At 48.4% G+C, this 15098-nt stretch overlaps 1 protein-coding gene across 2 annotated transcripts in view; it reads left to right on the forward strand.

The window, feature by feature from the left end:
- NIPAL2 (NIPA like domain containing 2) overlaps window positions 1-15098 on the forward strand; it is a 220127-nt gene that overhangs the window by 48199 nt on the left and 156830 nt on the right. Inside the window, exons 3-4 of one of the 2 annotated variants that reach the window (XM_073550473.1) lie at window positions 1198-1257; window positions 1717-1776. The exons of the other annotated variant lie outside the window; for it this stretch is intronic. Coding sequence (XP_073406574.1) covers window positions 1198-1257; window positions 1717-1776 — 120 coding nt within the window. The remainder of the gene's footprint in view (window positions 1-1197; window positions 1258-1716; window positions 1777-15098) is intronic. 2 annotated transcript variants of the gene reach the window in all.

Genomic DNA, 15098 nt, shown 5'->3' on the forward strand with positions numbered 1-15098 from the left:
CTATGGCCTCGGTGGATGCTCTTGACCTGTTCTCTATGCTCGATCCTGGTGATTGCATTAGCTAATGCATAACTATCTAATTTGAAAAATGTAAATTTAACACTGGTTTTGTATAGTCCTATATTAGCTAATGTGTTTAAGTCATATCCTGGCCAAAGTTGTTTGAAGGCGTAATTGATCAATTCATGTGTGACCTCCTCGGCGAAGACGCGCTGCATGATCAGCGCATTAAGTCATGACTGTACTCTAATGTCGAATGGTGGAAATTTCACTTTTTTTCCCTTCTTTTAAATAAACATAAATAGTTTATCCCTGTAAATATCCTGATTTTTGGCAATGTCATTGTAAATATTGGCAAATCGGTATCAAGCATCTATCACCGACGCTGTGGATCTGCCATAAATGTGTCAGATTGGAAGACTTCTTCAAAAGTGACTTTCAACATTAGAAAAAAACATTTCTGCTTTGTTTCAAAAATGGCGCCATAACAGTCCATGGCTAATTTATGGAATAGCTGTAAATAAAACTCAAGGCACCATAGGGTAGTAAATGAAGTAGAGAGAGAGAAAAATCCACAAACCATCTGTAAAAGACTAAAAGCGAAACATTGACGTATTTCTGGTTCTACATACATGAAACGTGTTGGTGTTTCGCCTTTGGACTTGCTACATGCCCCAGAAACGAGTTGGTGGTGTTTCGCTTGTGGACTTGCTACGTGCACCAGAAACTCTTTGGTAGTGTTTCACCTTTTGGGCTTGCTACATGCACCAGAAACCCGCTGGTGGTGGTTTGCCTTTTGGACTTGGTATATGCACCAAAAATGCTTTGGTGGTGTTTCGCCCTTGGACTTGCTAGATGCATCAGAAACACGTTGGTGGTGTTTTGCCTTTGGACTTGCTACATGCCCCAGAAACGAGTTGGTGGTGTTTCGCTTGTGGACTTGCTACGTGCACCAGAAACTCTTTGGTAGTGTTTCGCCTTTTGGACTTGGTATATGCACCAAAAATGCTTTGGTGGTGTTTCGCTATGTCATGGCTATGACTAAGAACATTTTTGTTTGAAACGCGTAATCCCCTGGATCAACAATTTTTAACAGTATGTTTTTAAAGGCATTGCAATAAAGATGAAGTTTTAATGTCTATTCAACAATCTGATTTGGATGTTTGTTGCTAGAAATTTTTTGTTTGATTACCACAGCCACTTTTTCCGAGCACCATCCTGGAGTCCACACCCAAAGCCACAGGAATTCATCTAATGGTGAGCTGAATACCTTTTTTTTTTTTTTTTTTTATTCTTCTATATTGGTGTTTCACCTTTGTACTTGCTACATGCACCAGTAACATGTTGCTGGTGTTTCGACTTTGGACTTGCTACATGCCCCAGAAACGAGTTGGTGGTGTTTCGCTTGTGGACTTGCTACGTGCACCAGAAACTCTTTGGTAGTGTTTCGCCTTTTGGACTTGGTATATGCACCAAAAATGCTTTGGTGGTGTTTCGCCTTTGGACTTGCTACATGCATCAAAAACACTTTGGTGGTGTTTCGCTATGTCATGGCTATGACTAAGAACATTTTTGTTCGAAACGCGTAATCCCCTGGATCAACAATTTTTAACAGTATGTTTTTAAAGGCATTGCAATAAAGATGAAGTTTTAATGTCTATTCAACAATCTGATTTGGATGTTTGTTGCTGGAACTTTTTTGTTTGATTACCACAGCCACTTTTTCCGAGCACCATCCTGGAGTCCACACCCAAAGCCACAGGAATTCATCTAATGGTGAGCTGAATACCTTTTTTTTTTTTTTTTATTCTTCTATATTGGTGTTTCGCCTTTGTACTTGCTACATGCACCAGTAACATGTTGGTAGTGTTTCGTCTTTGGACTTGCTACATGCACCAGAAACACTTTGGTGGTGTTTCGCCTTTGGACTGCTATGGATGGGATATTTTGTAGAATTTGTAATATGAATGAGTAAATCTTCAGGAATTTTTATTTGTGAAACTGGCTCTATTTCTGATTTGTTTACTTGTCCCCCCGCCCCCCCAAGCAGTGGCGCCGATCCGAGTAGATCCAGAGAACTATGGACTGCTGTGGTAAGCTGGCTATTCCTTCTATATTGTGACCATGGGGAGTATAGTAGAAACAGTATAAAAGCTACATTGTGTAAAGGTGGCTGCTCTCCAGTCCATATTGTGCATGCTGTGGAAGGCACAACACTGGTGTAGATACATGGTAGAGCTGCTGCAATTCTCCAGTGCTCAGTAGCCAAGGTCCACCATGTCTCGATAAAATAAAGCTCATCAAATATTTATTCCAGGACAACGCGCTTCAAGACCTGATGAGAACCTACTGTTTTTGAAACGCGTTGTCCTGGAATATTTGATACTTTACCTTATCTGGATGTTCCTAGAAGCACATCTTACTCCACTTTGTTGTTGACATGCTTTGTATGATAATTTATGGAATTGCAACTTGACTCTAAAGAGCATGAGACTTAAGGCCCCTTTATATTTAGCGATGCACCAGCGATCCCGACCACGATATGACCCTGTCAAGATTGCTGGTGCATCGCTAAATGGTCGCTAGTGAGCTGCCAAACAGGCAGATCTCACTAGCGATGCAGCAGCAGTCGGCGTTCGCTCTTACCTTTCATACGGCAGCGATGAAGACGTCCTCCCACCCGCATCCATGCGTCGCTTGTCGTCGCCAGCAGGAAGCCGACGACGAGAAATGGACCAGGCCGATCTCGCATGATCAGCGATAGCCAGCGGGGGAGCCAGTCGGAGGTAAGTATCACATGTAGCGATATCGCTAGCAATATCGCTGCAACGTCACAAAATCGGTGACGCTTTAGCGATATTGCTAGCGATATCGCTATGTGTAATTCCCCCTTAAGAGATAATAAAACTGTAGACTGGTTTGACACAGTTTTCAAATGAAAACGGGCATTTTTGTTTATTTTTTTTTTCTTTAAATCCTGAACAACCAGTTTAAGGAGAAGTTATCAGAAAAGGAGCTTTTGTTTGAATCAGGTTTTTGCGTTACATGTATCTTTTGGCAACATTTTTTTTCATAATGCAATCTTTAAAAAAAAAAAATGGTAATCTTGCAATTTTCACAGTTCGCCTTGAGACTATTCTTTTTGTCTCCTACTTTGTGTCCTTTTCAGGAACAGTTTACATCAGTTTCCTTATCGGCAGAGGCAGGATTACAATGAGCGGTAATGCCTCTGTACACATCTTATAACACAGAATCAGAATAGACAATGTCACAGCTGACCTTGGCAATGACTTTTGCACCCTCTTATTATATGCTTCAATACAAAATATAGGGTTGGAACCTGTTCATTGTGGCTCATGTACATGTGTTGTTTCTTGAAACAGGAAGTTGTAGTCTAAAATTAAACAAAAAAGGCCTAATGGTCCGTGTGAAAATTTAAATATTTTTTTTTATTTTTATACAGATTGAAATATGGATAAAATAAATAGCAAAAATTGATTAAGCAGTTTAGTTCATTGTCCCCATTGTCGGTACTTCCCCACCTCCCTCTTGTTTCTTCTCTGCACTCTCTCTTTATTCGGTCGTCCATGACAGCACCACCTGAGAGAGGGGATCCGCCCTTCAGGAACAGGAAACCTACAGATACAAAAGGGCGGCACCTCTCCCACGCATCAGTTGGTTTCCTGTTCCTATAGGACGGGACTTCCTACAGATGGTCCATCATGGAGTCGTCGAGGGATTCCCAGGCCGGCTGACCGACCCAGGTAGCGGGGGGGTCTCCTACCTCGGTCAAGCTCGGGTCCCTGGATGCGCCACGGTGGGGCCGGGTAGGTCACCACGGCAGTGGTTGGAGCAGGCGGAGCAGAGGGTCCGGTGGACAGCCGTCTCCATAGGGCCGGCACAAGGTATGTATGACCCCCGGGACCCTTCCTGTTGCATTCACACGGTCTCCGCTTGCTCCTCTCTCTCTTGCCGGGGGCTGGCGGTCGCGCCCGTTCGGCGGGCGCAGGTCGGCGCATGTGGGAGCGGCGGGCATTCCGGAGCCGGGGGCGCCGTGCCGGCTCCTTCCCGCGCGCTCCCGCGGCGGAAGTGACGCAGCGGAAGGGGCGGGGCCGGGAACGCCGAAACCGGAAGTCGGATGCCGGCCGACTTTCCGGGATGCGCCGCCGGTGCTCGACGGTCTGGGGCGGTGCCCGGGGGGGGAGGGGGACGGAGCATGTGGGGGGGAGTCGCGGGGGGGAGGACCCGGGTGGGAGGTGCCGCGCCAGAGCCCTGCTGACCCGGACACTGTGGGAGGCATTAAAAGCACAGGAGGTGACGCTGCTGGGGTGCTTCTGAAGGCCCAGCAATGGATTCGACAGAAGCCCCCACAGAGCAGCAGGACGAGGCGCCGGAGCGCCCAGAGAAACAGGCCACGATAAAACCTCATGCGAGTGGCCAGCAGAAGAAGAAACGGACGAGCGAACAAAGCCACAGGAGTTCCTCCAGAATAAAAGACCCTCCTGCCTCCCTCCGTGAGCCGGTACCTGCCTCATCTGCATGGGTAAGAGATCTCCGTGAATGTACCCTGATGCAGTGTTTTATTTTGTTCTTTCGCAGGCAAGGAAAGCTACGGGGAAGCAGAAGCACAGGGAATGTGCCCTCTGTAATTGCCCTTTGCCAGACGGCCACCCTAAAAAGTTGTGTCAGCCATGCGTGCGACAAACGGTAGGGGTTGGATGGGGACGGTGCCCTAGGGGTAGATTGACAGGCCCTTACACTCTCCCCCGTCCATACAGGTGGCGGAAGAAACACCGGACTTCACCACAAGCCTGAGGGAGATAATCAGGACAGAAATGAAGGCCCTATCTAAAAAAGACTCCTTATAGGGGAAGAGATGTTAGCCTCTCTGGTTCAGAGTCCTCGGCCGCACCTGGAATCGATGACTCCTCAGATTCCCCGGCCTCCACTTCATCTTCTTCAGAGGAAGACTCGAGCCGTTTCTGCTTTCCCTTAGACCAAATGGATAAGTTAGTTAAAGCAGTAAGGTCCACCATGGGGGTAGCAGACACAAAACCGGAACTTTCGGCACAGGACGTGATGTTCGGAGGTCTAGATCCCAGAAAGCGCAGATCCTTCCCGTTGAATGATAAAGTCCAGAACCTAATAGATAGGGAATGGAAAAGGCCAGAAAAAAGAGGTTCTTTGCCACCTGCCTTCAAACGAAGGTACCCGTTTGATGACCCAGTGGTAACCAAATGGGACAAGGCCCCTAAGCTGGACGCGGCAGTGGCCAAAGCCTCCAAAAAGTCCTCCATACCTTTCGATGACATGGCCTCCTTAAAAGACCCGCTAGATAAAAAAGCGGATTCTTTTCTGAAAGGAACATGGGAGATGTCAGCGGGTGCCTTGAGACCAGCGGTAGCGGCCACATGTACGGCCAGATCCTTGATGGTCTGGCTGGATCAGCTGGATTCCCAATTGAAGGATGGAACCTCAAGAGCATCCATTCGAAAAGCTTTACCAGTTATCCAAAGTGCTGCTGCTTTTCTGGCTGATGCGTCAGCAGACTCTGCGAGGATGGCGGCTAGGACCGCAGGTTTATCCAACGCAGCTCGAAGGGCTCTCTGGTTAAAATGCTGGCCAGGAGACATCCAGGCCAGATCTCGACTGTTCCATTCCATGTGAGGGCGAATACCTGTTTGGCCCCGTCCTGGATGAACTTTTAGAGAAGGCCAGGGACGATAAAAAGAAGTTCCCCAGTCTGCCGAACCCCTCTTATAGACGCCCCTTTACCAGGAAAGGATATTTCCGTAGGAGGCCGTCCAGGGATCAGGGCAGATGGGACGACAAAAGAAGGAGAGGTACTGGATTCATGTTCGGAGGAGGGGGGCGCCAGGAAGGTCCAGCACGGGACACTAAAAAGCCGCCCCAATGACTAGTTGCTCCGGTAGGGGGGAGACTAGCTGCCTTCTACCCGGCCTGGGCATTAATCTCTAATAGCAACTGGATACTGGGGGTGGTAGCTGCGGGTCTACGACTAGAATTCTCCCGGGTTCCCCAAGATCGTTTTAAGGTCACTCCTCTTAGGTCATCCTCATCAGAACAGTCTGCCCTGGAAGCTGAAGTTCGGGATCTTTGCCATAAAAAGGTCCTAACTAAAGTTCCAGAGGGAGAAAGGGGGAAAGGTTTCTACTCCCCTTTGTTCCTGGTCCGCAAGCCAGACAGCTCCTTTAGGACCATAATAAATCTTAAATCCCTCAATGAATTCCTGGTCATACGTCCATTTAAGATGGAAACAATTAATTCAACAATAAAATTACTGTTTCAAAACTGCTTCATGGTGGTGTTAGATTTGAAAGATGCCTACTACCATATACCCATTCATGCAGATCATCAGAGTTTTCTCAGAGTAGCGGTGCAGTTAGATGGGTCAGTTCAACATTTCCAGTATGCGGCCCTCCCCTTTGGGGTGGCAGTCGCTCCCCGTGTGTTTACTAAAGTAGTAGCGGAAGTTATGGCCCATCTACGTGAATCAGACATTTTAGTAGTCCCCTACTTAGATGACTTCTTGATTGTAGGGAAAACGGCTAACCATTGTTTGCAACAGCTACAAAGGGCAAGGTCTGCCCTAGAACGGTTAGGATGGCTGCTTAACATTAAAAAATCTCGGTTACAGCCGATGAGAATCCAACAATTCTTGGGCCTCATCCTAGATTCTGGAAAACAGGAATGCCGTCTGCCCCCGGAGAAGCTGGTTCGCCTACACTATCAGGTCCTGAACGCTTCCAATAACCCGACCATGTCCCTCAGGAAAGCCATGTCCCTTCTAGGTTCACTTTCCTCCTGTATCCCGGCGGTCCAGTGGGCCCAGTTTCATTCAAGAACTCTACAGGGCGAGGTCTTAAGGCATCAAAAAATGCTTGGGGGTTACTTAGAGGGCCAGCTAACCTTGTCCCGAAACACAAGGGAGTCCCTAGAATGGTGGCTAGACGAGAATAATTTATCCAGAGGGGTTCCCTGGGAATATGACATATCCCGCATAATCACCACGGATGCTAGCCCTTCCGGTTGGGGGGCTCATATGGGGGAAATTCTGGTCCAGGGCCTATGGGAGCATCATCAGATAGAGATGTCATCCAACTTGAAAGAATTGACAGCAGTAGAGCTGGCAGCTAAAGAACTGCTTGTGTATCTACAGGGCCATCATGTGCGAGTGTTCTCCGACAATCTGGTCACCGTAGCGTATATCAACCACCAAGGCGGGACCCGTTCCAAATCCCTGATGAATGTAGCAGAACGGCTGTTCCAGCTAGCAGAGCAGCATTTTCTATCATTAACAGCTCTACATATAAAGGGGAAAGAAAACACCACGGCAGATTTCCTGAGCCGCAATCTCTTAAGGCAAGGAGAATGGTCCCTAAAAAACTCTATCTTCGACCTGATTGTACAGAAGTGGGGACAGCCAGAGATAGATCTCTTCGCCACCAAGGAAAACAGGAAAGTAAGGCAATTTTGCTCACTAAATCCCAGAGAAGACCCCCTGGCGGTAGACTCCTTGCTGATAAAGTGGGATTTCGGGCTAGCCTACGCCTTCCCTCCCCTATCGCTATTACCTCTAGTGGTGAGGAAAATCAGGAGAGACAGAGTGAAAGTTATAGTGATCGCTCCGTTTTGGCCCAGGAGGGCTTGGTTCTCATGCCTCAGGACCATGTCAGTGTCCGATCCTTGGGTCCTGCCGGAGATCCCGGATCTCCTATCCCAGGGCCCAGTCTTTCATCCTCAGGTGGCTGGCCTACATCTGACGGCGTGGAGTTTGAACGGACACTGCTGAAAGATAAAGGCTTCTCCCCAGACCTGGTTGACACTCTACTTAAAAGTAGAAAGATCACTACTACCAAGATCTATGTCAGAATTTGGAAGAGATTCCTAAAGAACTCTAGAGTAGTCGCTGGGGGTTCGGCTCCTATAAATCAAATCTTAGAATTTCTTCAGAAAGGTCTAGAAATGGGGCTCTCCACTAGTACCCTCAAAGTACAAGTTTCAGCCTTGGGGGCCCTCTTTAGCTGCAACATCGCGGGTAATTACTGGGTCAGTAGATTCATCAAGGCAGCAGGTAGATCCAGGCCAGTGGTGAAGGATAGATTCATGCCATGGGACTTGAACCTAGTCCTCACAGCCATGACAGAAGCTCCATTCGAACCCATCTCATCAGCCTCTATAAAAAACCTGTCCCTCAAGGTAGCCTTCCTGGTAGCTCTAACCTCAGCTCGTAGAGTAAGCGACATCCAGGCATTATCTAGGCGTCCTCCTTATTTACAGTTTAAGGACGATAGGGTAATACTCAGACCTGACCCGGCGTACTTACCGAAGGTAGTTTCTAGCTTTCATAGAACACCGGAAATAGTCCTTCCATCCTTCCTCCCTAATCCAGCTAATGAGAAGGAAGAGAAATTACACACCTTAGATGTTAGAGAATGCCTTAAAGAATATCTGGCGGTTACTGACCCCTGGAAGAAGGAGAATGCCGTATTTAACTCCCATCAAGGTCCCAGGAAAGGCTGTAGAGTGTCAAAAAATACACTAGCTAGGTGGATTAGAGAGGCTATTTCAATTGCATACACCTCAAAGGGCAGGTCGCCACCCGGGAAGCTGAGGGCGCATTCCACCAGAGCCATGGCGTCCTCGTGGGCCGAGAGATCAGAAGTCTCCATTGACCAGATATGTAAGGCGGCTACTTGGTCCTCTCCGAGCACCTTTTATAATCATTATAGGCTAGACTTGGGTGCTTCCACAGACCTCTCTTTTGGTACCCTTATGGGTACTGCAGGCTGTAGTCCCTCCCTAAATAGTTATTACTCTCTGTAAATCTCTCAGGTGGTGCTGTCATGGACGACCGAATAAAGTCTTAGTTACTCACCGGTTAACGGTATTTTTCGGAGTCCATGACAGCACCCGTATATTCCCCCCCTTTTGTAGTTTAAATTTGGATATGCACTTCTTTCTCTTATATGTACACTAGTAAGGAATAGTTGTATAAAAAACACTGTGTATAAATTTTGCTATTAACCATTGTGGTCCTCTTGTGCTCTGTAATCCAACTGATGCGTGGGAGAGGTGCCGCCCTTTTGTATCTGTAGGTTTCCTGTTCCTGAAGGGCGGATCCCCTCTCTCAGGTGGTGCTGTCATGGACTCCGAAAAATACCGTTAACCGGTGAGTAACTAAGACTTTTTATTCGGTCGTTCATGACAGCACCACCTGAGAGAGGGGATCCGCCCTTTAGGAACAGGAAACCTACAGATACAAAAAGGGTGGCACCTCTCCCGCGCATCAGTTGGTTTCCTGTTCCTAGAGGACAGGACTCTCTACAGATTGTCCGTCATGGAATCATCATTTGAATACCCAGGCCGGCTGACCGACCCAGGTAGCGAGGGGGTCTCCTACCTCGGTCAGTGCGGGGTCCCTGGAAGCGCCACGGTGGGGCCGGGTAGGTCACCACGGCAGTGGACGAAGCAGGTGGAGCAGGGGTCCGGTGGATGCCGTCTCCAAAGCCAGCACCTGGTATGTATGCCCCGGTGCGCTTCCCCAGGCCCGGTCCTCCAGGTCGGTGCTGTCCCCTGGCCGGGCTCATGGCGGCGGGCGCGGGGGGTGCTGGCACTCCGGGCGGGGCTGCGCGGCGCCTTCGCGCGCGCTCCTGCAGGGCTCTGTGAGCGGCGGAAGTGACGCGGCGGAAGGGGCGGAGCGATAGCGCCGATACCGGAAGTCGGGTGCCGGCGGCCTCCGGCGCGCGCCGCGGGTGCATGCCGGTCCGGGGGTCGCGCGGCGACCCGGCGAAGGCAAGGGGGTTCGGAGCATGGGGGAGGGAACGCAAAAGCCGGGTGGGTGGTGCTACGGCAGGATGCTTGCTGACCCGGACAGGAGGCCATATAAGGCAGATGGGGACGCCGCTGGGGTGCTTCTGAAGGCCCCAGCAATGGATACGTCGGAAGCCCCCTTAGTCCAGCAGGACGAGACGCAGGAGCACCCGCAGAAACAGGCGAGTGGCCAACAGAAGAAACAGAGACGAACTAGCGACCAGAGCCGCGAAAGTTCCTCCAGAAAGGACGCCCCTGCCTCCCTCCGTGATCCGGTACCTGCCTCATCTGCATGGGTAAGAGATCTCCGTGAATGTACCCTGATGCAGTGTTCCCTTATGTTTTTTTTTTCAGGGGAAGAAGGTTACGGGAAAACAGAAACACAGGGAATGTCCCCTCTGTAGTTCCCCCCTACCAGATGGCCACCCTAAAAAGTTATGCCAGCCATGCATACGGCAGACGGTAGGAGTTATTAAGGACAGGGAGTCCAGGGGTAGATTGTCAGGCCCTTATACTCTCCCCCGTTTATGCAGGTAGCGGAAGAGACACCTGACTTCACTTCAAACCTGAGAGACATGATCAGGGCAGAAATGAAAGCTTTACCTCAAAGAGAACCTTCTAGGAGAAGAGAGGCTAGTGGTTCAGGCTCGGAGGCCTCAGTCGCCCCTGGGAAGGGTGACAATTCCTCGGACTCCTCGGCCTCCTCGTCGTCTTCCTCGGATGAAGACTCTAGCCAGTTCTGCTTCCCCTTAGACCAGATGGACAAATTAGTGAAAGCTATACGGTCCACCATGGGGGTAGCGGACAAAAAACGGGAACTCTCAGCACAGGACATAATGTTCGGGGGGTTGGACCCCAAAAAACGTAAAGCTTTTCCATTGAACGAAAAGGTTCAGAGCCTAATTGATAGAGAATGGAAGAGACCGGAGAAAAGGGGCTCCATGCCACCAGCCTTTAAGCGGAGATACCCCTTCGATAACCCGGTAGTAAGCAGATGGGATAAAGCCCCGAAACTAGATGCAGCAGTAGCCAAAGCATCTAAAAAATCCGCCATACCATTTGACGATATGGCCTCCCTGAAAGATCCGTTAGATAAAAAAGCGGATTCTTTCCTTAAAGGGACATGGGAGATGTCAGCAGGCGCGTTAAGACCAGCGGTAGCTGCCACCTGTACAGCCAGATCTATGATGGTCTGGCTGGATCAGCTAGATTCCGAACTAAGAGATGGAACTTCAAGATCATCTATTCGGAAAAATTTGCCCATCATTCAGAATGCCGCGGCGTTTTTAGCCGATGCTTCTGCAGACTCTGCAAGAATGGCGGCTAAAGCCGCAGGTCTGTCTAATGCAGCGCGAAGAGCGCTCTGGTTAAAATGCTGGCCAGGAGATATTCAAGCCCGGTCCCGTCTCTGTTCCATTCCCTGCGAGGGGGAGTACCTATTCGGCCCCGTCTTGGACGAATTGTTGGAGAAAGCTGGAGATGACAAAAAGAAATTTCCCAGTCTCCCGAACCCCTCTTACAGACGTCCCTTCGCCAGGAAAGGGTTTTTCCGGAGAAGGCCGTCCAGAGATCAGGGCAGATGGGATGATAAAAAAAGGAAAGGTACAGGATTCATGTTTGGGGGAGGGCGCCAGGAAGGTCCAGCTCGGGATACGAAAAAGCCGCCCCAATGACTAGCTGCCCCAGTAGGAGGGAGACTAGCTGCCTTCTACCCATCCTGGTCTCTGATCTCCAGTAGCAGCTGGATATTGGGGATAATAGCCGTGGGACTACGACTAGAGTTTTCTAGGGTTCCCCTTGATCAATTTAAAATCACCCCACTCAGGTCATCTACGGCAGAACAAGCTGCCCTGGAAGCCGAGGTTCATAACCTGTGCGCTAAGAAAGTCCTGATAGAGGTTCCAGAGGAAGAATGGGGGAAGGGATTCTACTCCCCTCTATTCCTGGTCCGCAAACCGGACAGCTCCTTTAGGACAATAATTAACCTTAAGGCCCTCAACAAATTTTTGGTCATACGTCCCTTTAAGATGGAAACGATTGAATCTGCAATAAAATTGCTGTTCCAAAACTGCTTCATGGTGGTGTTAGATTTAAAAGACGCATACTACCATATACCCATCCATGCAGGCCATCAGCGGTTCCTCAGAGTGGCGGTTCAGTTGGATGGGTCAGTTCGACATTTCCAATATGCGGCCCTCCCTTTTGGAGTGGCAGTCGCTCCCCGAGTATTTACTAAGGTGATAGCGGAGGTCATGGCCCATCTACGTGAATCGAACATTCTGGTGATCCCCTACCTGGACGATTTTCTTATTGTAGGTAAAACGGCGAACCATTGTTTACAACAGCTACAAAAGGCAATGTCTGCCCTAGAACGGTTAGGATGGTTGCTGAACGTCAAAAAGTCCCGGTTGCAACCAATGAAAGTCCAACAATTTTTGGGCCTAACCCTGGATTCTGAAAAACAGGAATGCCGTCTGCCTCCGGACAAGCTTGTTCGCCTCCATTATCAGATCCTGAACGCCTCCAATAACCCCACCATGTCCCTCAGAAAAGCCATGTCCCTTCTAGGCTCTCTCTCGGCCTGTATCCCGGCAGTCCAGTGGGCCCAGTTTCATGCAAGGAAACTACAGAGCGAGGTCTTATTACATCAAAAAGTCCTTGGAGGTTGCTTGGAGGGTCAGCTAACCTTATCCCGTAACACAAGGGAGTCCCTAGAGTGGTGGTTAGACAAGGATAACTTATCAAAAGGGGTGCCCTGGGAGTATAACGTAACCCGCATAGTCACCACGGATGCTAGTCCTTACGGTTGGGGAGCTCATATGGGTGAAATTTTAGTCCAGGACCAATGGCAACATCATCAGTTAGGAATGTCATCTAACCTAAAAGAATTGACGGCAGTAGAACAGGCGGCTAAAAAGCTCCTTGTGTACCTACAGGGCCATCACGTGCGAGTGTTCTCCGACAATCAGGTCACCGTGGCATACATCAATCACCAAGGCGGGACTCGTTCCAGACCCCTGATGTTTGTAGCAGAGCGGTTGTTCCATCTAGCAGAACAATACTTCCTATCTTTAACAGCATTGCATATAAAAGGAAAAGACAACATCACGGCAGACTTTTTAAGCCGCAATCGGCTAAAGCAAGGGGAATGGTCTTTAAACACCTCCATATTCAATCTGATTGTTCAAAAGTGGGGATATCCAGAGGTAGACCTATTCGCCACCAGAGACAACACGCAATTGAAACAATTCTGCTCCCTGAATCCCAGAGAAAATCCTCTGGCGGTAGATGCCTTCCTGATAAACTGGGACTTCAAACTAGCCTACGCCTTCCCTCCCCTATCTCTTCTACCCCTAGTGATGAGAAAAATCAGGAAAGACAGAGCAAGGGTGATAGTTATCGCTCCGTTTTGGCCCAGGAGAGCATGGTTCTCATGCCTCAGGACCATGTCGGTGTCCGATCCTTGGGTTCTGCCGGACATCCCGGATCTCCTGTCCCAGGGCCCAGTCTTCCATCCTCAGGTGGCTGGCCTTCATCTGACGGCGTGGAGTTTGAACGGTCATTATTAGAAGAGAAGGGTTTCTCCGCAGACCTAATTAACACCCTACTTAAAAGTAGAAAAATCATTACCACAAAAATTTACGTTAGGATTTGGAAAAAATTCCTTCAAAACTCAAAAGTAATCGCTGGGGATTCAGCACCTATAATGCAGATATTAGAGTTCCTACAAAAAGGTCTAGACATGGGACTCTCTACCAGTACCCTTAAAGTACAAGTGTCAGCCTTGGGGGCTCTGTTTAGCTGTAACATTGCTGGTAATTATTGGATAAGCAGATTCATTAAGGCAGCAGGGAGATCCAGGTCAATAATGAAGGATAGGTTTATGCCGTGGGACTTGAACCTAGTCCTCACTGCTATGACAGAGACTCCATTCGAACCTATCTCGTCGGCTTCCCTAAAAAACCTGTCCCTCAAGGTAGCCTTCCTGGTAGCTCTAACATCAGCTCGCAGAATAAGCGATATTCAGGCTTTATCTAGGTGTCCTCCTTATTTACAGTTTAAAGAGGATAGGGTAATACTTAGATCTGATCCAGCGTACTTGCCAAAGGTAGTTTCTAGTTTCCATAGGACACAGGAGATAGTTCTGCCATCCTTCCTCCCTAATCCAACTAACGAGAAGGAAAGGAAACTACACACCCTGGATGTCAGGAGAGGCCTCATAGAATATCTGTCAGTCACCGATCCCTGGAAGAAAGATAATGCCCTATTTATCTCTCATCAAGGCCCCAGAAAAGGTTGTAGAGCATCAAAAAATACACTAGCCAGATGGATTAGAGAGGCGATTGCAATAGCATACACATCAAAGGGCAGGTCGCCACCCGGAAAGCTGAGGGCGCATTCCACCAGGGCAATGGCAACCTCATGGGCCGAAAGATCAGAAGTCTCCATCGACCAGATATGTAAGGCGGCTACTTGGTCCTCTCCGAGCACCTTTTATAGTCATTATAGGCTAGACCTGGGTGCTTCCACAGACCTCTCTTTTGGTATAAGGGTGCTGCAGGCTGTAGTCCCTCCCTAAAGCTGATATTACTCTCTGTAAATCTCTCAGGTGGTGCTGTCATGGACGACCGAATAAAGTCTTAGTTACTCACCGGTTAACGGTATTTTTCGGAGTCCATGACAGCACCCGTATATTCCCTCCCTTATAGTTTAATTGGGGTGTGCACGTCTTTTTTCTTGTATATGCTCACTGGTGATAAAAGTTATAATTGTAAAGAATACTGTACATAAATCATGGATTAACCTTGGAAGTCCTCTTGTGCTCTGTAATCCAACTGATGCGTGGGAGAGGTGCCACCCTTTTTGTATCTGTAGGTTTCCTGTTCCTAAAGGGCGGATCCCCTCTCTCAGGTGGTGCTGTCATGGACTCCGAAAAATACCGTTAACCGGTGAGTAACTAAGACTTTCTCTCCCTTCATCTGATTTCTTCTTTACACTTCAGTGTTATTTTTAATGTAACTGGAAGTACGAATTTTGGTTATGTCTACTGTTTAAAGCTATATGTATTGGGATATGTTTAATGGATTCACTCTTAACACGACTGAAATTGTGATGGTTATGACACTTGTATTTGGGTTTTGAAAATGTAATAAAAGTTTTAAAATTAAAAAAAAAAATAGCGAGTAAATTTTAGACAAAAACCTGAATAAGTTATATTCTGATTACAGATTTTTATGTTCCCTATCTTGAGTTGCTGTTACACG

The sequence above is a fragment of the Dendrobates tinctorius genome, unplaced genomic scaffold (genome assembly GCF_039654945.1).
Source record: "Dendrobates tinctorius isolate UK_male_01 unplaced genomic scaffold, ASM3965494v1 ptg000165l, whole genome shotgun sequence".
Lineage (NCBI taxonomy): Eukaryota > Metazoa > Chordata > Amphibia > Anura > Dendrobatidae > Dendrobates > Dendrobates tinctorius.